The 26,102-nt window shown below is 43.3% G+C and overlaps 2 protein-coding genes across 3 annotated transcripts in view; one reads left to right on the top strand and one right to left on the bottom strand.

The window, feature by feature from the left end:
• Positions 1-26,102, top strand: part of ZNF317 (zinc finger protein 317) — a 371,627-nt gene that overhangs the window by 325,074 nt on the left and 20,451 nt on the right. Inside the window, exons 1-2 of one of the 2 annotated variants that reach the window (XM_016189543.2) lie at positions 20,437-20,519; positions 25,156-25,366. The exons of the other annotated variant lie outside the window; for it this stretch is intronic. The gene's annotated coding sequence lies outside the window, so the exon portion shown is untranslated. Of the gene's footprint in view, positions 1-20,436; positions 20,520-25,155; positions 25,367-26,102 lie in introns of those variants that run through there. 2 annotated transcript variants of the gene reach the window in all.
• On the bottom strand, positions 11,156-12,104 carry LOC103116117 (olfactory receptor 7G3). Its single transcript, XM_007525983.1, is given in 2 exon segments — positions 11,156-11,458; positions 11,460-12,104. Coding segments are annotated over 2 exon segments (948 nt in total).

Below are 26,102 nucleotides of genomic sequence, written 5' to 3' on the forward strand. Positions count from 1 at the left end.
AAGTGGGGTTATCCCAGGCATGCAAGGTTGGTTTAATATACGTAAATCAATCAATGTGATCCACCACATCAACAAAAGCAAGACCAAAAACCACATGGTCATATCAATAGATGCAGAGAAAGCCTTTGACAAAATACAACATCCCTTTATGATCAAAACACTACAAAAAATGGGAATAGATGGAAAATTCCTGAAGATAGTGGAGTCTATATATAGCAAACCTACAGCCAACATCATACTCAATGGTGAAAAACTGGAAGCATTTCCCCTCAGATCAGGTACTAGACAGGGCTGCCCACTATCACCATTACTATTCAACATAGTGTTGTAACCTCTTGCCATAGCAATCAGGCAGGACCAAGGAATTAAAGGCATACACATTGGAAGAGAAGAAGTCAAACTCTCCTTATTTGCAGATGACATGATAGTATACATGGAAAAACCTAAGGAATCCAGCAAGAAGCTTTTGGAAATCATCAGGCAATACAGTAAGATGTCAAGCTATAAAATTAACATTCAAAAGTCAGTGGCATTCCTCTATGCAAACACTAAGTTAGAAGAAATTGAAATCCAGAAATCAGTTCCTTTTTCTATAGCAACAAAAACAATAAAATATCTAGGAATAAACCTAACTAAAGAAGTGAAAGACTTGTATACTGAAAATTATGAGTCACTACTCAAAGAAATTGAAAAAGACACAAAGAAGTGGAAAGATATTCCATATTCATGGGTTGGAAGAATTAACATCATCAAAATGAATATACTACCCAGAGCCATCTACAAATTTAATGCTATCCCCATCAAGATCCCAAGCACATTTTTTAGGAGAATAGAAAAAATGCTGCAAATGTTTATCTGGAACCAGAAAAGACCTAGAATTGCCAAAACAATCTTGAGAAAAAAGAACAGAACCGGAGGCATCACACTGCCAGATCTCAAACTGTATTATAGGGCTATTGTCATCAAAACTGCTTGGTACTGGAACATGAACAGACACACTGACCAGTGGAATAGAATTAAGAGCCCAGAAATGAAGCCCCACACATATGGACAGCTAATCTTTGACAAAGTGGCCCAGACTATTATATGGGGGAAGCAGAGTCTCTTCAACAAATGGTGTTGGAAACAATGGGTTGAAACATGCAGAAGAATGAAACTGAATCACTATATTTCACCAAATACAAAAGTAAATTCCAAGTGGATCAAGGACTTGGATGTTAGACCAGAAACTATCAGATACTTAGAGGAAAATATTGGAAGAACTTTTTTCCGCATAAATTTTAAAGACATTTTCAATGAAACGAATCCAATTACAAGGAAGACTAAGGCAAGTATAAACCTATGGGACTACATCAAATTAAAAAGCTTCTTCACAGCAAAAGAAACCACTACCCAAATCAAGAGACCCCTCACAGAATGGGAGAAGATCTTTACATGCCATACATCAGATAAGAGTTTAATAACCAACATATATAAAGAGCTTGCCAGACTCAACAACAAGACAACAAATAACCCCATCCAAAAATGGGGGGAGGATTTGGACAGAATATTCACCACAGAAGAGATCCAAAAGGCCGAGAAACACATGAAAAAATGCTCCAAGTCTCTGATTGTCAGAGAAATGCAAATCAAGACAACAATGAGATATCAATTCACTCCTGTGAGAATGTCACACATCAGAAAAGGTAACAGCAGCAAATGCTGTAGAGGGTGTGGGGTCAAAGGAACCCTCCTGCACTGCTGGTGGGAATGTCAATTGGTCCAACCTCTGTGGAGAACAGTCTGGAGAACTCTCAGAAGGCTAGAAATGGACCTACCCTATGACCCTGCAATTCCCCTCCTGGGGATATATCCTAAGGAACCCAACACATCCATCCAAAAAGATCTGTGTACACATATGTTCTTGGCAGCACAATTTGTAATAGCCAAAACCTGGAAGCAACCCAGGTGTCCAACAACAGATGAGTGGCTGAGCAAGTTGTGGTATATATACACAATGGAATACTACTCAGCTGTAAAAAATGGTGACTTCACTGTTTTCAGCCGATCTTGGATGGACCTTGAAAAAATCATGTTGAGTGAAATAAGTCAGAAACAGAAGGATGAATACGGGATGATCTCACTCTCAGGCCGAAGTTGAAAAACAAGATTAGAAAAGAAAACACAAGTCGAACCTGAAATGGAATTGGAGTATTACACCAAAGTAAAAGACTCTGGGGTGTGTGGGTGTGTGGGAAGAATACAGGTCCATGAAAAATGATGAATGAAATAGTGGGGGTTGTATTGTTAAATGGGAATCTGGGGAATGTTATGCATGTAAAAAAAAAAAAAAAAGAAGAAGTAGAAACGCAAAGCAGAAATTGACTGAGTTTGGAGTATGGCACCAAAGTAAGAAAGCAGAAGTACACTAGAGTTTGCAGTGAGTACCTCCCTAATACTTCCTCTCCACTTTTCCAAGCTTTGGGTCCATGATTGCTCAACAATTTGTTTGGCTTTGTATGTTAACTCTCTTTTCAGTCACCAGGTTCCAGGTGTCATCAGGATGCCGGCCAGATTTCCCTGGATTGAAGACCCCACCAATATGTCCTGGAGCTCAGCTTCCCCAGAGACCCACCCTACTAGGGAAAGAGAGAGGCAGACTGGGAGTATGGACCGACCAGTCAACGCCCATGTTCAGCGGGAAAGCAATTACAGAAGCCAGACCTTCTACCTTCTGCAACCCACAATGACCCTGGGTCCATGCTCCCAGAGGGATAGAGAATGGGAAAGCTATTGGGGGAGGGGTGGGATATGGAGATTGGGCAGTGGGAATTGTGTGGAGTTGTACCCCTCCTACCCTATGGTTTTGTTAATTAATCCTTTCTTAAATAAAAAAATAAAAATAAATAAATAAATAAATACATAAATAAATTTAAAAAAAGAAAAAAAGAAAAGGTAACAGCAGCAAATGCTGGAGAGGGTGTGGGGTTAAAGGAACCCTCCTGCACTGCTGTTGGGAAAACAAACAAAAAAAAAAAGTGTAGTCATGGGCCCTTTGGAACATAACTAAAATAGGCCTACAGTAAAAAAAAAAAAGTAAGTTCACTTACTTTTACCCACACATCTTCTAAATCTGACAGCTTTTCTCTTTTTTTTAACCCATCTTAACCCATCTAAAGAAATCCTCTGCTGCAAAGCATGGGGACTCCTCCCTGGCCAACTCCTGCACATATGAGTTTACCAACCCCAGCCAACGAGTTTACTTACTCTCACCTACACAATCACTTACTGTTACCCACACAAGTTCACTTACTTTTACCCACACATCTTATTTACATCAAACCTCATTTATCCGAGCCTCTTTCTAATTTCACTGTAGTTTTCTTTTTATTTTCACCTTACTGTAAGATTCTTTTAGTTTTATCTACACTCTCAAGTATGATTATCTCTCTTAAAAACTTAATACAAGGAGGAAAGGGAATAACAGAAAATTTACTCTAAGCATCATTAAATCTTTTGTATCTCAACAAAATCTAAAAAATCTTTTTGTTACTATTTAAATTAGAGGGAGTTGATGAAGTCTTTTGCTGGATCAGCTGTTGTATCTGTCAAGTGAGCTGCTTTGTGGCAGGGGTGGAGGTCTCCTCAGGTCCTTTGAAGTTCCAAACATCCAGTAACATTAGTGTCATTGTTGGTATGAAGGCAAATGGGCACATTGGAGCTAATCTCTTCAAAGTCAAAATGAGTGTTCTGTTTCCATCTTATGTGTTTAGCAGAATGTCATCTTTTCTATGCCAGGTCATCATCTCTCTCAGGTTCCTCCATTCTCAGGCATTCTGTCTCCTTTTCTTCCACTTGCTGGACGCACATTTCTGGTAGCTAGCGGGCTTCATTATCTGAACGGGAGAAAACACAGACATGCCCTCATCCCCATATGAGGACAGGATCTGGTCCTTTCTAGGACCCTGTCAGGGGGTCTTTCCATTTAACCAGTGCATATCCACTGTTAGTTATGGTTTTCCAGAACCTGTCACTGGCAGATTTTCTTTGTGCATGTAAATTTAAAATATTAATGGTAAAGAGTGCTCTATTAAGGATACTATGTGGAGTCTGTGGTCTTGTCTCCCCCTTTTTGTTTTTCAAAAGCACACGAATTGTCTATCATCAAACCTTTCTATTTAACCAGGGGTTTGTTAATGGTGCTTTTTTGGCCCCAGTGATGAGAAACTGAAGCAAAGGCTTTAAAGGAATTTTTGCTGCTTTTTTCCTCTTTGTCTCTCTCCCTCATGGGGGTGTGTGGAGAAGGCATTGGCAGCGGCCAAGGTATGTGAGCCTAACTCTCTAAAAGAACTAATTAAAGTTTGACAAGTAGAATATATTCTCTCAAAAGCCAATTATTTGATAATAATTTTTGTAGTCTTTCTAAATAGGGGAGTTATCTCAGAAACAACTATATGGGAAGTAGCATGTTGCTGTGAAAGTGAAAGTAACTTATGGGTAAGGTCTAAAAAAATCTCTGAACAAGTTTCAAAGTGAAAAGGTTTTAACCAGAACATTTTTTGGTTCATTCAGACATAAAACTCTCTTAAAAACTTAATTCAATTTTACTTGATTAGAACTTCTGTTTTTATACAGTTTCACAGTTACATAAACATTGGTGTGAAACCAAAGCAAAATATAAGCATCGGGGTTTGTGGTTTTGCCTAGGATCATAGTTCCTGCTCTGTACTGTACATGCAGCACTACCTTGTTTTTCTCTGGACATTTGTATAATCAGCTGGCCTATCAGTGACTTTATTGTTTGTCTTGCAAATTCTTTTGGCTCGGATTTTTGGAGCATGAGTCTTATGAGTGCACGCCTATGTTTTTGTGGGGGGTGCCATCTTCTAGTCTTAGGGGATTTATCATGCATAGGGGCTGCTTCTGGAAAGTTACCAGGTTCCCAAGCTACTACAGCTAGCTCAATCATCAGAATCATCAGAACATTCCAACATAGATTCTCTTTGTGGCACCCTAGCCCATTCCCAGGGATGTAGCTTCCTTGAAGTCTGTCATCCTCATGGCCGTGGCAGCTGACCTTGTCAAGATCCATGGGGGGGTCAAGGCACAGGGCGCCGCATCTCCCTCTTTTTTTTTTTTTAAAGGACAATAATTAATATAAAGACAATCCCTCCTAAAGCTATAAATATATGCAACCAGTTGGAAGGACTGAGACTGCTCAGCCCATCTTTAAGACTGGGCAAATTCTGATAAATCAGGCACCTCCATTTTTGAAGTGCTGGTGGTTGAGATTCTTGCCTGAAGTGTTTGAATATCATGAGAAATGTTATTGTGTCTCCAGATTCCTAGTAAATGATTTTTTGTTTTATTCCATGGGAGAGATTGGTTATAAGGTAAAGGAGCCACACACAGAGCTTTGTAGTTGGAGTGGCATGGAGTCAGAAGCTGATATTTAATGTTTTGCAGTTCCTGACCCAGTGTTAAGACCACATCTTCTAAAGCACTCAGTTTTGCATCTAGTTTTCTATCTATGGTGTGCTGTACTGCTAGGCTATAAGAAATATTTTGAGATACTTGATTAACATAGTGAGCAGCATTTACTTGATTTACCAAAGCCAATGAAGAAACTGTAACAGAAGTGACCAGAGCAATTAGTGCTGTGATGCCTAGTATCAGAGCAGCAACGAATCTCTTTAGCCTGATCAATTCTTTTAATTCTCTCAAGGTTTGTAAGGCAGGATTGTCATAAATTTTCTGTGCAAATTCTAGGGAAAATTAAGTCTGTTTCTTTTGCAATTTTAATCAGAGGGTGGTTAGGATAATGATATGCCAGAGATCCTGCAGCTCCCTTAACCTGTGGGGTCCTTATCCTGACTGAGAAGATACGATTCTGATAGTTATCTTACCTGGTAGGTCTTCCTTTAGGTCCCTGTTTGGGCGCCACCTGCGACAGACCGCTCAGGCGGAAAAGCAGCAGGAAGTATCAGAGTCCCCAAAGAGACCGGTGGGGGGGGTCAGGAGTCCGTGAAGGGGAGAACAGAATACACCAAACTCTGTTGGAGGGAGAATCTGAACTCCATTTTTATTCAGCCAGTGAGAACTTATATATCTTTCTGTCGTGCTGCGCTGCGGAGAAGAGAGAGGAGATCCGGAGCGAAGAGGGAACACAAATCTTTATTTGCGCTGGCACCTTAGGGTTGGGTGAGAGAGAAGCAGGTTGGGCCACGTGGAGGTAGCAAAAATGGCTGCCTCACGCAGTAACCTTTCCCTGCGTCTAAACACTGAAGTGAAGAAGCTGGCAAGAGAGAGAGGTGTGGAAGAAGAAGGGATTTTATGGGAATAGCTCTCGCAAGAATGGGAAGGGGGAGGAGTAACCATAGCACTCCAGGGTAGGATAATAACTCTCACAGGAATGGGAAGGGGAGGAGTAACCAAAGCACTCCAAATATTGCAGGGAGTAGACAATGCCCTGAGGGCACAACATGGCGGAACAGGTGCTCTGAGAATGTCCCAACTCTCGAGGGAACTAGCAATAGCCTGAGGGGACAACATGGCAGATGTGACTGCATCTGCACAATTTCCCAGCATCTTTCAGCCTTACATAAACAATATCTGAAACAGAAAGAAAAGCTCATTTCTTGATTGCGGTTTTACACAGTAAAGTCGTACTTTATGGGATGATCCATTTCTGAGTAATAGGTTTAGCAGATAGTATTTTTACGTAGTTTTAACATATTTCATAAGAGGAGGTGAGTAAGTATTATTAAGAATTTTTCCTAAAACTTTATGTATTTGATGACCCATAACTTTGTCCACCTCATTTCCTGTTCATCTGTATCTAATCTGGGAACAGGGGCTGTTTGTCCCTGATTACACAGCATCATTATCATGTACATAATGAAGACAATAATCAGAGTTTCCAATTTAGATTTGCTCAGGATGCCAAGACCCACTCCCAGGATTCTTCTTCCTTGAAGAGTTTTCCTGGGTGCTGACCCTGTCAGACCCATCATTCTGGAGTTGAGTGGGGCATGGCAACAGAGGACCTAGTGAGGTTGTATTGTTATGGAAAACTGAGAAATGTTATGCATATACAAACTATTATACTTACTGTCGACTGTAAAACATTAATCCCCCAATAAAGAAATTTTAAAAAATTTCATCACGTACAATCCCAACAAAAAATTGAGAAAGCGTGATTTTCAGGAATTTTCAACTTTATTCGGGAGACTTGAGAGCATCCACGTTAGGCTGAGAGAGAGAGAGAGAGCACAGAGTGAAACATGGAATGAACATGGTGTATTGTACCAAAGTAAAGGACTCTGGGGAGGGAGGGAGAGGGAGGAGGAAGAGGAGGAGGAGGAAAATCTAGGGGTGGGGTAAGGGAAACAATGTGCATGTGTCAATGACTGCACTGTAAAGCATTCACCCTTCAGAAAGAGAGAAAGAAAGAAAGGAAAGGAAGAAATAAAGGGAGAAAGAAAGAAAGAAAGAGAAGTTAGACAATAAACTAATCATGTATATGTTCTTTCTTCTTTAAATTTTTTATTTATAAAAAGGAAACATTGACTAAACTATAAGATAAGAGAGGTACAACTCCACACAATTACCACCACCAGAACTCTGTATCCCGTCCCCTCCCCTGATAGCTTTCCTATTCTTTATTCCTCTGGGTGTGTGGACCTCAAGGCCATTGTGGGATGCAGAAGGTGGAAGGTCTGGCTTCTGTAATTGCTTCCCCACTGAACATGGGAGTTGACTGGTCGATCCATACTCCCAGCCTGCCTCTCTCTTTCCCTAGTGGGGTGGGGCTCTGGGGAAGTGAGGCTCCAGGACACATTGGTTGGGTTGTCTGTCCAGGGAAGTCTGGTCAGCATCATGCTGGCATCTGGAACCTGGTGGTTGACAAGAGAGTTAACATACAAAGCCAAACAAATTGTTGACCAATCATGGACCTAAAGGCTAGAATAGTGCAGATGAAGTGTTGGGGGGTCCTCCATTTTGTAGATAGCTAGTAGGCATATTTTAGTTATATTCCAAAGGGCCTGTGGCTATACTAGTTTATTTATTTTTTCTTTTTCTTTTTTCCCCTGAGTCTGACATCTGATATGCAGGTGGATCCAAGTTATTGTCTGGGGATATGATGTCATGGCTGGGAAAAGGAACAGAAAGCTGGATCAGGGAAGAGAGTGGCTCCCTAATATGGGAAAGGGGTATTAATATTGTTGACTGTAAACCCCATCGATTTGATCTGGGGCTCATATTCAGCTTAGGAGCCTATGTGAATTCTGCTTCCCTGTGTATTATCAATTTGAGGTGAAATGTATCCTATTCCTTTCCATCTTTGTGGTGCATGTCGTGCTTTCAGTTCTAAAGTAAGTCTTACTTTGCCGAAATAAGATAGATAGAGATGATCTCTGGGACTAGGTGGTGGTGCACCTGGTTAGGTGCACATGCTACAACACACAAGGACTCAAGTTCAAGCTTTCTGGTCCCTATCTTCAGGGGGAAAGCTTCACAAGTGGTGAATCAGGGCTGCAGGTGTCTTTCTGTCTCTCTCTCTCTCTCCCCCTCCCCTTTCGATTTCTGGCTCTCTATAACCAATAAATAAAGATAATTTAAAACAATTAAAAATAAGAAGTAAAAATAAAATTCCTTGGCTTTAAAAAAAGAAAGATGTTAGTTACGATTATCATTGCCATGATTATCATTATTTATCATGCAAGGTGACATTTGTGACACTCTCTTGGTCATTCTGATATGTGATAGTAATGCTTAACAACCCGCCCCCGGGCTCTTTTTCATTATTTATTTTAGGAAGGTTGAGAGAGAAAAAGATAGAGAGAAGTGGGAAAAAGAGAGACAAGAAATACCATAGCATGCCCTCCACCCCCAGAGAATTCCACCCCCACACACAGTGAAGTATATGAGTTGCTGAGACTTTTACTCATGACCACAGAATGTGACCACAGGGATGCAGAGGCTCCTAAGCTGAACATAGGCCCCAGATCACATCAAATCAATGGGGTTTATAGTCAACAATGTGTATTCTCTTAAAGAAGCTTGGTGGAACTTTGATGGGTATTGCATTAAATTTGTATATGGCTCTGGGGAGAATATTCATTTTGATGATATTTATTCTTCCAATCCATGAGCATGGGATATCTTTCCACTTCTTGGTATCAGTTTCTATTTCCTTGAAGAGTGACTCATAGTTTTCAGTATACAAATCTTTCACTTCTTTGGTTAACTTTATTCCTAGGTATTTTATTGATTTTGCTGAAACAGTAAATGGGAGTGATTTCTGGATGTCTTCGTCTTCAGATCTAGTGTTTGCATAAAGAAATGCCACTGATTTTTGTACATTTATTTTGTAGCCTGATACCTTCCTATATTGCCTAATAACTTCCAGTAGTTTTCTGCTGGATTCATTAGGTTTTTCTATGTATACTATCATATCATCTGCAAATAATGAGAGCTTGACTTCTTCCCTTCCAATCTGTATTCCTTTGATTTCTTTCTCTTGCCTGATTGCTATGGCAAGAACTTCCAGTACTATGTTGAAGAGTAATGGTGACAGTGGACAACCCTGTCTAGTCCCCGATCTTAGGGGGAATGTTTTCAGCTTCTGTCCATTGAGTATGATGTTGGCTGTAGGTTTGCTATATATAGATTCCACTATCTTGAGGAATTTCCCATCTATTCCCATTGTAGAGTTAGCATGAATGGGTGTTGGATCCCCCAGAGACCCACCCTACTAGGGAAAGAGAGAGGCAGACTGGGAGTATGGACCAACCAGTCAACGCCCATGTTCAGCAGGGAAGCAATTACAAAAGCCAGACCTTCCACCCTCTGCAACCCACAATGACTCTGGGTCCATACTCCCAGAGGAATAAAGAATAGGAAAGCTATTAGGGGAGGGAAGCAATTACAGAAGCCAGACCTTCCACCTTCTGCAACCCACAATGACCCTGGGTCCATACTCCCAGAGGAATAAAGAATAGGAAAGCTATTAGGGGAGGGGATGAGATACAGAGATCTGGTGGTGGGAATTGTTTGGAGTTGTACCCCTCTTATCCTATGGCTTTGTCAGTGTTTCCTTTTTATAAATAAATAAAAAAACAGGCAACAAAAAGGGAATAAATAAATATTAAAAAAATATGGTCTTGCAAGTAATAAGGTACATGTGCTCCTCTTCTCCTCCCCCTCCCTTCACCCTTGTCCTCCTCTTCCTCCTCTTCCTCCTCCTCCTCCTTCTTTTATTTACACAGGCATCTGTGCTTAATATGAATAGACATGGGCCCTAGGTAAGATTGGTGGGGTTTACTGTTAATGGCGTTTATATACTTTCTCCATATTTGAGAGCTATTCTCTGCCCAGATCCAGCTTTCTAGTCCTATTCTCAACTCTGACACCATCTTCCCAGACAATACTTTTAGTCCACATGTAGGTTAGCTGTGTGGCTCAGGGAAAAATTAGTAAAGTCATGAGTCCCTTGGAATATACCTACAATAGACTTCCTGGCTTCTTCCAACATGAAGACTTGACAGCTCATTTGCTTTATTCTTACCTTTAGGCTCCTGATTACTAAACAAATGTCCTCCTTTATATCCTTTTATTTAAAAAAATTTTTTTTTACCAGAGCACTGCTCACTCAGCTCTGGCTTACAGTGGTGCAGGGGACTGAACCTGGGACTTTGAGCCTCAGGCATGAGGCTGTTTACATAACCATTATGCTATCTACCCCGCCCCTTCCTGTATATCTTAATGCTTTGCAGCTACCAATTTGCAGATGCTACCATGACGCCAACTTGAATTCCCTGTGCAGATGACTTCCCCAATATGTCCTTTAACCCTATCTCCCTAGAGCCCTGCCCCACTAGGGAAAGAGAAACGGGCTGGCAGTATGGATCCACCTGTCAATATCCATGTCCAGCAGACATTCAATTCCAGAAGCCAGACTTCCCACCTTCTGCACCCCATAATAATCCTGGGTCTGTACTCCCAGAGGGATAAAGAATAGGGAAGTTTACAATGGAGGGGATGGGCTATGGAATTCTGGTGTTGGGAACTGTGTGGAATTGTAACCCTCTTATCCCACAATCTTGTCAATCATTTAGTAAATCATCAATAGAATAAAAATGAAAAAAAAACCGCACATGTTCTTATCCATGAACTATCTCCCAGTCCACAAAGATGAGATTCTAGAAATGAGTTTCTTCAGTGCCCCTATCATGTCCTTGTTCCTCAAACTGTAGATAAAGGGGTTCATCATTGGGGTCACTACCGTATACATCACAGACACAACTGCGCTCTTTCTGGAGGACTGGGAGCCTGCAGAACTAAGGTACACCCCAAAACCCGTCCCATAGAACAAGGACACGACGATCAAGTGTGAACCACAGATGGAAAATGCCTTGTACTTCCCACCTGCTGATGGGATCTTTAAAACGGAGGAAACAATCTGAGTATAAGAAAAAAATGATCCCAGAGAGAGGGATGACACCCAACAGACTGGTCACCAAATACACGAAGACGTTATTGATGAAGATATCTGAACAGGCAAGCTTTAGGACATGAGCGAGTTCACAGAAGAAGTGGGGGATATTCAGGTCTGTACAGAAAGAAAGACGTAGGACCATCAAAGTGTGGAGCAGGGCGTCCAGAACACTGATCAGGAAGGACAAGAGCACTGAAAGCCCACAGAGCTTGGGGTTCATGATGACACTGTATCTCAACGGGTGACAGATGGCCACAAATCGATCAAAAGCCATCATAACCAGAACCCCATTTTCCCATCCCGCAAATGTCAGGACAAAACAGATCTGCGTGAGGCAGCCGATGTAACTGATGGCTTTGCTGTGAGTGTGGAGGTTGGCCAGCATCTTGGGGATGGTGGAAGTGGTGAAACAGATGTCCACAAAGGACAAGTTGGACAGGAAAAAGTACATGGGGGTGTGGAGGTGGGAGTCACAGGTGATGGCCAGGATGATAAGCAGATTCCCAAGCACAGTGACCAGGTAAATGGTCAGGAAGAGGTAGAACAAAATGGGCTGGAGTTCTGCGTCTTCTGCCAGACCCAGGAGGAGGAATTCAATAGATGCTGAGGTATTTGCTGAATTCATACTGTCAGTAGATCCTATAGAAAACATGTCAATAATATTCATACACATTTTCCATATCTGGTAGCTACTTTCTTTCCCTGATCCAGCTTTCTGGTCCTTTTTCCAGCCATGACATCATCTCCCCAGTCAATTACTTGGATCCACCTGTATATCAGATTTCAGGATCAGGGAAAAAAAAACTAGTATATCCACAGGTTCTCTGGAATATAACCAAAATATTCCTAGTATTTATCTACAAAATGGAGACCACCCCAACTCTTCATCTGCACTATTCCAGCCTTTAGCTTCATGATTAGTCAACAATTTGTTTGGCTTTATATGTTAACTCTCTTGTCAACCACCAGGTTCCAGATGCCAGCATGACTTCCCTGGACATGATATGACCAGACTTCCCTGGACAGACAACCCCACCAATGTATCCTGGAGCCCCCCTCCCCAGAACTCCACCCCACTAGGGAAAGAGAGAGGCAGGCTGGGAGTATGGATTGACCTGCCAATGCCCATGTTTAGCGGGGAAGCAATTACAGAAGCCAGACCTTCCACCTTCTGCACCTCATAATGACCCTGGGTCCATATGCCCAGAGGGATAAAGAATAGGAAAACTAACAGGGGAGCAGGTGGGGTATGAAGTTCTGGCGGTGGGAACTGTATGGAGTTGTACCCCTCTTATCCTATGGTTTTTGTCAGTGTTTCCTTTTTATAAATAAAAATTATTTTAAAAAATTAGAGACAGGCTGAGAGTATGGGTTGACCTGTTCAGCGGGGAAACAATTAGAGAAGCCAGCCCTTTCATCTTCTGCACCCCATAATGACCTTGGGTCCATGCTCCCAGAGGGTTAAAGAATAGGGAAACTACCAAGGGAGCGACTGGGATATGGAAATCTGGTGGTGGGAATTGTATGGATTTGTACACCTCTTATCCTGTGGTTTTGTCAGTGTTTCCTTTTTATAAAGAAAATAAAATAAAATAATAAGAAATAAACAAAGAAAGAAAATTAAAGAAAAAAAAGTAGTAGATGTGATTTAGAAAAGATGGACAAATATATAAAAATATTGATAGATAGTTATAGAAATAGTAGTTAACCACCTCTGTGATCTTGGGAGAATTCCTGCAGTTTCCAGTAGTGGAAATGAGGACACAGAACTCTGGTCATGGAAAAAGTGTGGAAGTATAACCCTGTTATATTATCATTGTATAAATCAATATTAAATATTTAAGAAAATTAAAAAAGAAAAAATAATAATCTGCCAAGAGTTCTGATCATGGGCACACCTGACAATCTCCCATCTCAAGGTGTCAATGTCCTGTCCCTTCAGGCTCCTCAGAGTAACTATATGATGACTGAGGTTATTTTCTGTCTCTCCTTTTTTTAAAAAAAATTATTAGATGGGACAGTGAAATTGATTGAGGATGGGGGAGAGAGAGAGGGAGAGAAAGAGAGATACCAGCAGACCCGCTTCACCACTCATGAAATATCCTTCCTGCAGATAGGAAGCAGGGGCTCAAACCCGGATCCTTGCATAGTTCCTTATGCTTAGCACTATGTGGGCTTAACCTGGTGTGCCACCTCCAGGCCCAAGTCATTTTCACTCAGCCCTGTAATACACCAGATCTCAGGGTCCCTGGTTTCTGGCAAAGGTTTCCTCCCTTTGGGTAAGACAAGAGAAAGAAGGAAAGACACCACTTGTGAACCATCCTCCCTTAGATGCTCCCATTTACTGGCCCAGAGTTCAAATCCAGCCACCTGCTGGACCCCCTCCCCAATATTTCTTGCCTGCTGACCTCACTTTTATTTATTTATTGCTAGAGGTTTTCTTTTAAAAATACTTTATTATGGGGGCCGGGTAGTTGTTCACTTGGTTGAGCACATATGTTAGAAAGTGTGAGGACCCAGGTTCAAGCCTCCAGTCCCCACCTGCAAGGGGGAAAGCTTTGCCAGTGGTGAAGCAGGGCTGCGGGTGTCTCTCTCCCTATCGTCCACCTTCCTCTTGATTTCTGGCTGTCTATGTCCAGTGTGTAAATAAAGATATTTTAAAAAGTTTTTACAAATATTTTAGTTGAGAGAGAAAGGAAGAGAGATAGATAGATAGATAGATAGATAGAGAGAGAGAGAGAGAGAGAGACACTGACATGGTGGTTTCAGAGTCCTGTGAAGCCTTGGCCAACAGGTGTCAGCCTCCACTCCAGTGTCCTTTGAAGGCAAAGTCAAGAGATAGGAGTCTAAGGGAGATAGCAGTTGTTGATGCACATTCCATGCTTATTGGAGAGGCCCTAAGTTGGGTACCATCAACAGCTAGATATAAACAGTACTTTAGTGGGCGAAGAAGGAGGAGGAAGAGTAGGAGGAGAAGGAGTATCAAGGAGAGGAGGATGAGGAGAAGGAGGAAGAGAAGAAGGAAGAAGAAGAGGAGGAGGAAAAGGAGGAAAAGAAGGAGGAGAATGAGGAGGAGAAGGAGAAAGAAGAGGAGGAGGAAGAAGAGTAGAAGGAGGAGGAAGAGAAGGAGGAGGAAGAGAAGGAAGAGGAGGTGGAGGAGGGGGAGGAGTAGGAGGAGCATGAGGAGGAGGAGAAGGAAGAGAAAGAAGAGGAGAAGGAGGTAGAGGAGGAATAGGAGAAGAAGGAGTATGAGGAGGAAGAGGAGTAGGAGAAGAAGGAGGAGGAAGAGTAGGAAAAGAAAGAGGAGGAGGGGGAAGGGGTAGACAGCATCATGGTTATGCAAACAGACTCTCATGCCTCAGGTTCCAAAGTCCCAGGTTTAATCCCCTGCACTACCATAAGCCAGAGCTGAGCAGTGCTCTGGTAACAAACAAAAACAAAAAAAAAAAAAAGAGGAGAAGGAAGAAATAACAAAGAAGGAAGAATGAAGGAGAATGGAAGAAGAAAGAAAGAACCATAAAGTAGAGGAATTAGAATTGGGGAAGCAGCTTAGTTGATGTAGTCCAGAATTTAACATAAGGGAGAGTACTGGTTCAATCTCCATGGTCACATGTAATGAAGCTCCTTCTTCCTTTCTTTCCTCTTTACTTCCTTTCTATCTGTCTCTTTAGTTCTCTTTCTGTCTGCCTCTCTTTTTAATTTTTAATTTTTTAAAATTTAATTTATTTATTTAGTTGCCCTTGTTGTTTTGTTGTTGTAGTTATTATTGATGTCATTGTTGTTGGATAGGAAAGAGAGAAATGGAGAGAGGAGGGGAAGACAGAGAGGGGGAGAGAAAGACAGACACCTGCAGACCTGCTTCACCGCCTGTGAAGTGACTCCCCTGCAGGTGGGGAGCCGAGGGCTCGAACCGGGATCCTTCCGCTGGTCCTTGTGCTTAGCGCCACCTGCGCTTAACCCGCTGCGCTACCGCCCGACTCCCTATTTTTAATTTTTTAAAATTATCTTTATTTATTTATTGGAAAGAAACAGCCAGAAATTGAGAGGGAAGCATAAGATAGAGAGGGAGAGAGACAGAGAGACGCCTGCAGCCCTGCTTCACTACTCGTGAAATTTCCCCCCTGCAGGTGGGGACCAGAGAATTGAACCTGGGTTCTTGTGCACTGTAATGTGAGCGCTTAATCAGGTGTGCCACCACCTGCCCCCTCTTTTTTCCCTCTTTTCTCTTTCTCTCTTTCTTTCGTTAGTTCGTTCTTCACTATGAAATATATCTTTAAAAAAGAGATAAAGTGAAGACTTGAGCTATCCTCTAAGGGTGAAGTGTAGAATCAAGGAACCAAGAATAGGAAAATCAGGAAGTCAGCCCCACCTTGTCCACCCCCTCCCCCAACAAAATAAATAAATCAGAGAATTGTGGAATCCCTTTTTGGAGTTATGAAGAGACTAACACTTGCTCAGGAAGAGAAACAAAATTGCTTTAGTAGATAGAGTAGGAGCTAGAAGTTCCAAAAGCTGATTAGAACTTAGGTGAATGTTCCCTCTTCTAACTGAATCCCACTGAGCCTTCTCTTACCTCGTGTATGTCCCCAAGTTGGTTAAGAAAAAAAAGCAGTTCAATTTCTCTCAGTCTTCATTAGAATAATTCAGATGACCTCGAGGGCACAAATAAATTATCCACCTTTCTCCTGGATACTGAGAGATGGAGATGAGACATATGTCCCAAGCAAAGGCTGATAGAGTGAGTCAAGAAACAGATTCTTGGGTAAGAGAGATCTGTTGTTTCCTGAGTTGAGCAAAACTGCTTAGTATTCTGGTCATGGTAGACTTTTTGAAGTTCACATGACCCTAAGGACTCAATTTACCAAGATAGTCATTACCCAAACAGGTACCATCATTCCTTCCCCCAAGGACATTCAAATCCTTAAGGAACATGACTCTTCTTCTTCTTAAAATTTATTAGTGATTTAATAATGAGGAACAAGATTGTAAGATAACAGGGGTACAATTCCACACAAGTCCCACCACCAGAGTTCCATAACCCATCCCCTCCATTGGAAGCCTCCCTATTCTTTCTCTCTCTCTGGGGGAATATGCTCATGTCCAGCATAGAAGCAATTACAGAAACCAGACCTACCACCTTCTGCATCCCATAAAGAACTTGGGTCCAGAGGCCAGGCATCTGGTTAAACTCACACATTACAGTGCGAAAGGACACAGGTTTGAGCCCCTGGTCCCCACCTGCAGGTAGAAAGCTTCATGAGTGGTAAATCAGGGCTGCAGGTATCTCTCTGTCTCTTTCCCTTTTTACTCCATGCCCTTCTCAGTTTCTCTATTTATACCCAATAAATAAATAAATAAATAAATAAATAAAAATATTTTAAAAAGATTTTTGGTCCATACTCCCAGCAAGGGAGAAATGATAGCACAAAGATGACCAGAGGGCTCTGAACTCCAAGTGCATCAGGATCTGGAGAAAGAAGAAGAAGAAGAAGAAGAAGAAGAAGAAGAAGAAGAAGAAGAAGAAGAAGAAGAAGAAGAAGAGGAGGAGGAGGAGGAGGAGGAGGAGGAGGAGGAGGAGGAGGAGGAGGAGGAGGAAGAAGAGGAGGAGGAAGAAGGGGAAGGGGAGGGGGAGGAGAGGAGGAAGAGGGAGGGGAAGGGGGAGGGAAAGGGGAAGAAGAAGGAGAAGAAGGAGGAGAAGGAGGAGGAGGAGGGAGGGACATTGGGATGTAGTAATAAGTGTAGGTGTGACTTGGAAAGGAAGAGAAGACTATGGGGGAAAAGTGGGCAAATATATACAAATATAGACAGAGGGTTGTAGAAATAATTAGTTAGCCAATATCTGCAACCTTAGGAGAACTGCTGTAGTTCCCTATGGAGGTATTGGGGACACAGAACCCTGGTGGTGGGAACGGTGCAAAGTTGTATCCCTGTTATCTTATAATTTTGTAAATCAGTATTAAATCACTAAGAAAATTAAAAGTAAGAAGTATGAGGAGGCTTCCTTCCTTTGTCACAAGAGGAGTAGTGCTGAAACCATGGTGGAGTTCCAGGACACATTGGTGAAGAACTGGGGAGAGGAACAGAATATTCACTACAGAAGAGATCCAGAAGGCCAATGGACATATGAAAAATTGCTCCAAGTCACTGATTGCCAGAGAAATGCAAATAAAGACAGATATCACTTCACCCCTGTGAGAATGTCATACATCAGAAACAATAGCAACAACAAGTGCTGGAGAGGTTATTGGGACAAAGGAACACTCCTGCACTGCTGGTGGGAATGTCAATTGGTCCAACCCCTGTGAAGAGCAGTCTGGAGAACTCTCAGAAGACTAGAAATGGACCTACCTTATGATGCTGCAATTCCTCTCCTGGGGATATATTCTAAGGAACCCAACACATTCATTCAAAAAGATCTGTGTGCACCTATGTTCACAGCAGGACAATGTATAATAGCCAAAACCTGGTAGCAACCCAGGTGTCCAACAATGGATGAGTGGGTGAGAAAGTTGTGGTCTATATACACAATGAAGTACTACTCAGCTATTAAGAATAATGAACTCACCTTCTCCAACCCATCTTGGATGGAGCTAGAAGGTAGGGACGATATCAAAGACGGGGACTGGATATGGAACTCTGGGGGTGGGCATTGTGTAGAAATGTACCCCTCTTATCCTGTAGTCTTGTCAACATTTCCATTTCATAAATAAAAAAAGAAGGTATTATGTTAAGTGATGTAAGCCAGAAAGAGAAAGACAAGTATGGAAAGTTATAAACATACATATTTTTGATCTTTCGGAATATTTACAATAATCACACATAGAACTTAAAATATCTATAAAATATCCAAATGACTGGGGCCAGGCGGTGCACACCGGCTTAAGTACGCACATGATTGTGTGTGCGAGGAAGCAGGTTTAAGCCCCTGCTCCTCACCTGCAGGGAGGGAAGTTCCACAAGTGAAGAAGCAAGGCATCAGGTGCCTCTCTTTCTTTCTCTCTCTTGGTTTCCCTCTTCCCTCTCAATTATTCTCTACCTAATAAATTTAAGTGAGTGTTGAGAGTCAGGAAATACCTGGAGGGGGCACCAGGCCGAACACATGTTCCCCGGGTACACCTGTGTGCATGGGAGAGGGAAGGAGTGATGACAGGTATGACTTGGAAAGGTAGAGGTGGAGCTTAGGTGTTAAAAGTTAGACCTATGGGTGTGGCCTCACTCTCTGCCTAGGTCACCATGTGATTAAGTTGCTTTCCTGTCTCTCTCTCTCTCTCTCTCTCGCTCATTTGCTCTTCATCGGGCTCTTGGCCCTAGGTGAACACCCCCATCAACATGTCAGTAAGAGAGCTCTGAAGGCTTTTCCTTCTCTTTCTCCTCCTCTCCTCTCCTCTCCTCTCCTCTCCTCTCCTCTCCTCTCCTCTCCTCTCCTCTCCTCTCCTCTCCTCTTCTTTTCCTTTCTCTCTCTCCTCTCTCTTCTTTTCTCTTCTCTTCTTCTCCTCCTCCTCCTCCTCCTCCTCCTCCTCCTTCTCCTCCTCCTTCTTCTCTCTCTCTCTCTCTCTCTCTCTCTCTCGGCCTAGCATGTGAATGTTCTCAAATTTCCCTGCAAAAGTTTAAAATTCCTGAAAATCATGATCTCTCCTAAATTCTTTGTTGAGATTATGCATGATGAGCATTTAAAAAAATTAAAAATGTATTCATATTATAAAGAGTATCAACATGACCATAGCATAAGAGGGATACAATTCCACACAATTCCCACCACCAGAGTTCTGTATCCCATCCCCTTCATTGAAAGCTTCCCTACTTTTTCTCCTTCTAGAAGCACAGATCCAGGATCGTCATGAGGTGAAGAAGGTGGAAGGTCTGGCTTCTGTAATTGCTTCTCTTCTGGACATGGGTGTTAACAAGTCAATCCATACTCCCAGCCTGTCTCTCTCTTTCCCTAGTGGGGCAGGGCTCTGTAGGAACGGATCTCCAGGACACATTGGTGAGGTCGTCTGCCCAGGGAAGTCAAGTTGGCATCATGGTAACCTCTGTAACTTGGTGACTGAAAAGAATTAAGATATAAAGCAGAACAAATTGTTTAATAATCAGGAACCTAAAGGCAGAAGTATAGCAGGGAAGATTTGGGGCCTTTGTTTTGGAAAAAGCTAGTATGTCTATTTTAGGTATATTCCAAGGAGCCCATGACTTTACTAGTTTTTGCCTGTGGCTGACAGTTAACTTGCAGGTGGGATGAAAGTATTGTCTGGGGAGATGATGGTCAGAGTTGGAAAAAAGGACTAGAAAGCTGGATCAGGCAAGAGAGTTGCCCCGAAATGTGGGGAAAGTATATAAATATAGTTAAATGAAAAATACCATTCATTTGCTCTGGGTTCCATATTCAGTGCAGAAGCCTGTGTAAACTGCATCCCTGTAGGTCTGAGCTTGCATTCTGTGGTTATAGCTAGGAACATTCTAGGCTGCACTCATTGTGATGAACTGTTAAATGTTAGGGAAACAAATGGCCATATTTATATGTATATTTATATACTAAGGCCCATATTTATATTTAGCACAGGAGCTAAATATAAATCTATGAATATATAATAGAAATATATGAATATATATGATATTCATATTTAGCACAGGAGCCTGTGTAACCTCTGCATCCCTGTCAGTCCAAGCTCACAGTTATCCTCACAGTTGGGAACAGCCTAGGCTGCACTCATTTCAAGGACCCGCCTTCCTCCGGTCTGGCCAATTCTTCTCATTCCAATTCCACTGGACCACGGCTTGGGCACCTGCCAAACTACATTTCCCAGCATCCCTCTGCCATACACTTCCGGCATCTGGTCTCGCGATACCCAGAAAGGCGGAAGTGAAACGGAAGCCATTATTCTCTGGAGGCCTCTTCCTTTTGCAAGTTGTACACATGGCTGGGGAAGCTCCAAGGGACGGGTCTTCCTGTGGACAGTTGCGGTGGGGGGGACGCCGGCAGTTCCCCGCGGCAGGGCGGGGTGGTCGAATGAGCTTCGTGTCCCTCCTCCGGTGACAGCGTGGTGTAAGGCTTCCTTGCTTAACCCTTTCGCTCCCGGTTTTTTTTTTTTGGGGGGGAGGGATGCTGGGGGGCGGGGTGGGGCACCTGGGAGGAAGATGGAGGGAGGAGGACATGGGTCTGGTGGCCACAGCAGAGCTGCCCTAGGGTGTGTGCGGTCAATGACAGGGGACTCCGTTATTGCAGAGTGCATCCCCGCATATGCAAGAGGGAGGTGGGGCTGGAGCCCCGCGGACCCGATGGAAATCAGGTGTCGGGTGCATGAGACCTAGAAGTCGGGGAGACACAAAGCAGAAGGTGTTGCACTGGGTTGGGGCTTGCAGAGTGCATCCCCGCCATATGCAAGAGGGAGGTGGGGCTGGAGCCCCGCGGACCTGATGGAAATCAGGTGTCTGGTGCATGAAACCTAGAAGTCGCGGAGACACAAAGCAGAAGCTTTTGGATTGGGTTGGAAGTATTGCACCCAAGTCAAGGACTCTGGGGGGTGCAGGGGTGGCGGTTGTCAGATCTGGGTACAGGATGGTGGAGAAGGAAGACCTAGGGCGGCATAGAAGGGGTGGGAGGATGTTTTGCAGAAAACATAACTATATTTGGTCGAAACCATTAGCGCTCTCTCTCTCTCTCTCTTTACTCCCCCTCCCCCCTTCCAGCAACAGATAGTTGTGGTCTAGAGAGCCACAGTGGAGTAGTACTCAGCTGTGAAGAAGGATGCATTCACTTCCTGCACCTTCTCTGGGATGGAGCTGGAAGGAATCAGTGTGAAGCGAAAGAGTCAGTCAGAAAGAGAAGGATGAATAGGGGATGATCTCATGCATGGACAGAAGCTGAGAAATTAAAGGAAGAGAAGGGGAAACACAAAGCAGAACTTGGCCTGGGTTTGGTGGATTGCACCAAAGCAAAGGACTCTGGGAAGAGCGTGGGATAGGGGGCTTTCACTCCTGATACAGGATAGTGCGGGAAGACCTAGGCTGGAGGGGGGGTGTTGGGTAGTATTTTGCAGATAACTAAGGAATTTTAGACATGATCCAATAACTGTATTTAGAGTAAACTGTTAATTAAACTATTAATTCTTCTCCCCCCCACCCCCCCAGGTATATAGCCACCACCAGTGAGTGGCTTGAGTAAATGTTGTGATCTATATCCACAATGGAATAGTACTCAACTATTTCAATTTTTTTTCTTTGGAGGAATAATAGTTTACAGTTAAAGGTCAAATACAGTCGTTGGTACAAGTGTAACATCTCTCAGTTTTCCACAGAACACTCTAGTTCCCCACACACACACACCCCCAGATCCTTCTCTGCTGTCATGTTCTAGGACCACTGTTCAGCCATTAACAGTGATGACTTCACCTTCCATCACTTCATCTTGGGTGGAGCTTGAAGGAATCATGTGAAGTGAGATCAGCTAGAAAAAAGAAGGATGAATAAGGGATGATCTCATTCATAGAAGTTGAGAAATAAGAACAGAAAGGGGAAACACTAAGCAGAACTGGAACTGGAGTCGGTGTATTGCGTCGAAGTGAAGGACTCTGGGGTTGGGGGTAAGGTGGTGTTTCAGGTCCTAGTGCAGGATGGTGGAGGAGAACTTAGGCTGGGGCTGGGTGGGGGCGGGGAGAGGGCCTTGCGGAAAATTATGAAGTCACCTTCCCACATGTACCAATAACTATTTACTGTAAATCATTAGTCCCCACCGATTAAAAAAAAAAAAAGACATCTTGAGTTTCAGGCTCTTTTGCATATCTTTTGCAGTACTGCTATGCTGTCTCCCCAGCCTGGGATAGCCATGAGAGAGGAAAAGCTAGCTAGAAGCAGGAGCAAGGGCCGGTTGGTGGCACACCTGGTTGAATGCACACATCACAGTGCTCAAGGACCCAGGTTCAAGCCCCCCAGTCCTCACCTGCAGGGGGAAAGCTTCATGAGTGGTGAAGCAGGGCTGCAGGTGTCTCTCTGCCTCTCTATCACCTCCTTCTCTCTTAATTTCTGGTTGTCTTTATCCAATAAATAAAGATAATTTTTTTAAAAAAATGAACAAAAAAGACCTTTAAGAATTTATCAACTTTTTTTTTTTTTTTTTTAATTTTTTACTTATAGAAAGGGAACATTGACAAAACCGTAGGATAAGAGGGGTACAGCTCCACACAATTCCCACCACCAGATCTTCGTATCCCATCCCCTCCCCTGATAGCTTTCCTATTCTTTATTCCTCTGGGATGTGTGGACCCAGGGTCACTATGGAGTGCAGAAGGTGGAAGGCCTGGCTTCTGTAATTGCTTCTCCACTGAACATACTCCCAGCCAGCCTTTCTCTTTCCCTAGTGGGGCAGAGCTCTGGGGAGGCTGGGCTCCAGGACACATTGGTGAGATCGTCTGTCTGCTTAGGGAAGTCAGGTTGGAATCATAATAGCATCTGCAACTTGGTGGCTGAAATGTGAAAAGACGCCACACTTGATCTTAGCCAAAAGACCGAGAAGCGATGAGGTGAAAAGATAAAAAGCAGGACACAGTGTTTAATAAACAGGAACGGGCCAGGCAGGGCCATAACCCTGTTAAGAACGCATAGTACTAAGCCCACGGACCCGCACAAGGATCACCACCGGCAGGGGGGACGCTTTCCAAGCATCAAAACAGGTCTGCAGGCGTCTCTTTCCCTCTGTATCTCCCTCCTCCGATTTTCTCTCTGTCCTACCCAATAAAGTGGAAAAAATGGCCAGCAGAGAACCTCCTGGAGGCAAAAATAAATAAGTAAACAGGAACCAGAAAGTAGGAATGCAGTGATCACACTTTAAAAAAAAAATTTTTTTTTAATCTTTATTTGTTGGATAGAGACAACCAGAAATCAAGAGGGCCAGGGAGATAGAGAGGAAGAGAGACAGAGACACCTGCAGCCCTGCTTAACCGCTTGTGAAGTTTTCCCCATGCAGGTGGGGGCCAGGGGCTTGAACCCGGGACCTTGTGCACTATAACGTGCACTTAACCAGGTACGCCACCACCCAGCCCCAGATCACACTTTTTAAAAAAATATTTATGTGTTCCCTTTGGTTGTCCTTGTTTTATTGTTGTAGTTATTATTGTTGATGTCGTCGTTGTTGTTGGATAGGACAGAGAAATGGAGAGAGGAGGGGAAGACAGAGGGGGAGAGAAAGACAGACACCTGCAGACCTGCTTCACCATCTGTGAAGCGACTCCCCTGCAGGTGGGGAGCCAGGGGCTCAAACCAGGATCCTTACATCAGTCCTTGTGCTTTGCGCCATGTGCGTTTAACCTGCTGCGCTACTGCCCTACTTCCCACACTTTTTTTTTTTTTTGACCTGCCCTTGCATTTGACAACAGTTTTCCCAGCTCTGTGATTTGAAGTTTGCCAATTCTGTCCAACTTTATAATAGTGGTTAGAAACAATAACGGTAGAAAATGCCCCACTCTCTGAAGGGAGGCTGGGTCAGCCTCTTCTGCTACTCCAGGAAGACAGGTCCTGTAATGAGTGCAGCCTAGAATGTTCTCAGCTGTGACCACAGACTGTGAGCTCAGACCAACAGGGATGCAGAGGTCACACAGGCCCCTGTGCTGAATGTCAGTAGACACGGCCCTAGGTCAGGTCAAAGGGGTTTATAGTTAATGGTATTTATATACGTTTCCCATATTTGGGAGCTACTCTCTGCCCTGATTCAGCTTTCTATTCCTACTCCCAACTCTTGACACTATCTCCCCAGATAATACTTTCTGCCCACCTGTAAGTTAGCTGTCAGGCTCAGGCAAAAATTACTAAAGTCATAGGCCCCTTGGAACATACATAAAAGGGATTTGCTGTCTTCTTCCCACACAAAGACCCCTACTTTCATCTGCTTTGTTCCTACCTTTGGGTTCCTGTTGATCAAAACAATTTGCCTTGTATCTTACCACCTTTCAGACACTTAAGTTACAGATGCTATCATGACTGCCAACCGGACTTCCCTGGACAGACAACCCCACCAATGTGTCCTGGAGCCCTATTTCCCCAGAGCCTTGCCCCACTAGGGAAAGAGAGAGACTGGGCTGGGAGTATGGTTCCACTTGCCAACACCCATGTTCAGCGGGGAAGCAATTACAGAAGCCACACCTTCTACCTTCTGCATCCCATAAAGTATTTTGGTCCATACTCCCAGAGGGATAAAGAATAGGGAAGCTTCCTGGGAGCCAGGCGGTAGTGCAATGGGTTAAGCGCACGTGGCACAAAGTGCAAGGACCTATGTAAGGATCCCGGTTTGAGCCCCCGGGTCCCCACCTGCAGGGGAGTCGCTTGACAGGCAGTGAAGCAGGTTTGAAGGTGTCTGTCTTTCTCTTGCCATCTGTCTTCCCCTCCTCTCCATTTCTCTCTGTCCTATCCAACAACGACGACATCAGTAACTACAACAATAAAACAACAAGGGCAACAAAAGAGAATAAATAAATATTAAAAAAAAAAGAAATATTAAAATAAAAAAAGAATAGGGAAGCTTCCAATGGAGGGGATGGAGTATGGGACTCTAGAGGTGGGGAATTGTATGGAATTATACCCCTGTTATTTTACAATCTTGTTCTATTAAATCAATCATAAAATAAAAAACAAACAATTAACAGCTGGTGTTGAAGTATTATTTTATTTTTTATTTTATTTTTTTACAGTAGCACTCATCTTCCTGAGATGATCCGCTCGGACTGTCATGGTCTCCAACACAGCACTCCAGAGAGACCAGCTCACGGATACGTTCAAGACCCTCATTCAGCTCCGCCAAGCCCTGGAGGTGTTTCTCTCCCTCAGATGATCAGCTGTGGTGAAACACAACTCTGACCTCTGCTTTCCGTCACTCTAGGACTTGGCCAACATTTCCACAAGCTTGTGAGTATCTTCTTTCACTTTGAACTGTCCAAAGCCTTGTGGGAGTTGACGTGAGAAGATGCTAAATGACTGTGCCCTTGAACTGGAGGAGGACTGAGCAGCTCCTATATCAAGAGGTCGGATGATAACACATCCGGTTAGCACATACTCTCCTGCCTAAGGACCCAGGTTCGAGCCCCCACTCCCTACCTGCATGGGGAACGATTCCAGAATGGTGAAGCCGGTCTGCAGATGTCTTTCTCTCTCTCTCTCTCTCTCTCTCTCTCTCTCTCTCTCTGTCTGTCTCTTTCTCCCTCTCCCCCCACCTCTTTTTACTCTCCAGGGTTATCACTGGGGCTCAGTGCCTGCACTATGAATCCACTGCTCCTGGAGGCCTTTTTTTTTTTTTCGCTTTTTGTTGTCCTTGTTTATTATTGTTGTTATTGTTGTCGTTGTTGGATAGGACAGAGGGAAATGGAGAGAGGAGGGGGAAGACAGAGAGCAGGAGAGAAAGACAGACACCTGCAGACCTGCTTCATATATATATGAAGAATGGTTAGGCCCAGAGGTCACTCAGCAGTGTTACAGCACATTTGCAAAATCCTGGGTTCATTGCTAGCTTCTACATTAAAAAAATAATAATAATTTACATAATATCATTTAATTTAGATGCTTAATATTGGATCCAGGAAAAAAAAGAGGCAGGGGGGAGGTGGCAGTGACACACATAGTACTAAGCACAAGGTCTGGGCTTTGA

Source organism: Erinaceus europaeus, chromosome 23 (assembly GCF_950295315.1).
Source record: "Erinaceus europaeus chromosome 23, mEriEur2.1, whole genome shotgun sequence".
In the NCBI taxonomy this organism is placed as follows: Eukaryota; Metazoa; Chordata; class Mammalia; order Eulipotyphla; family Erinaceidae; genus Erinaceus; species Erinaceus europaeus.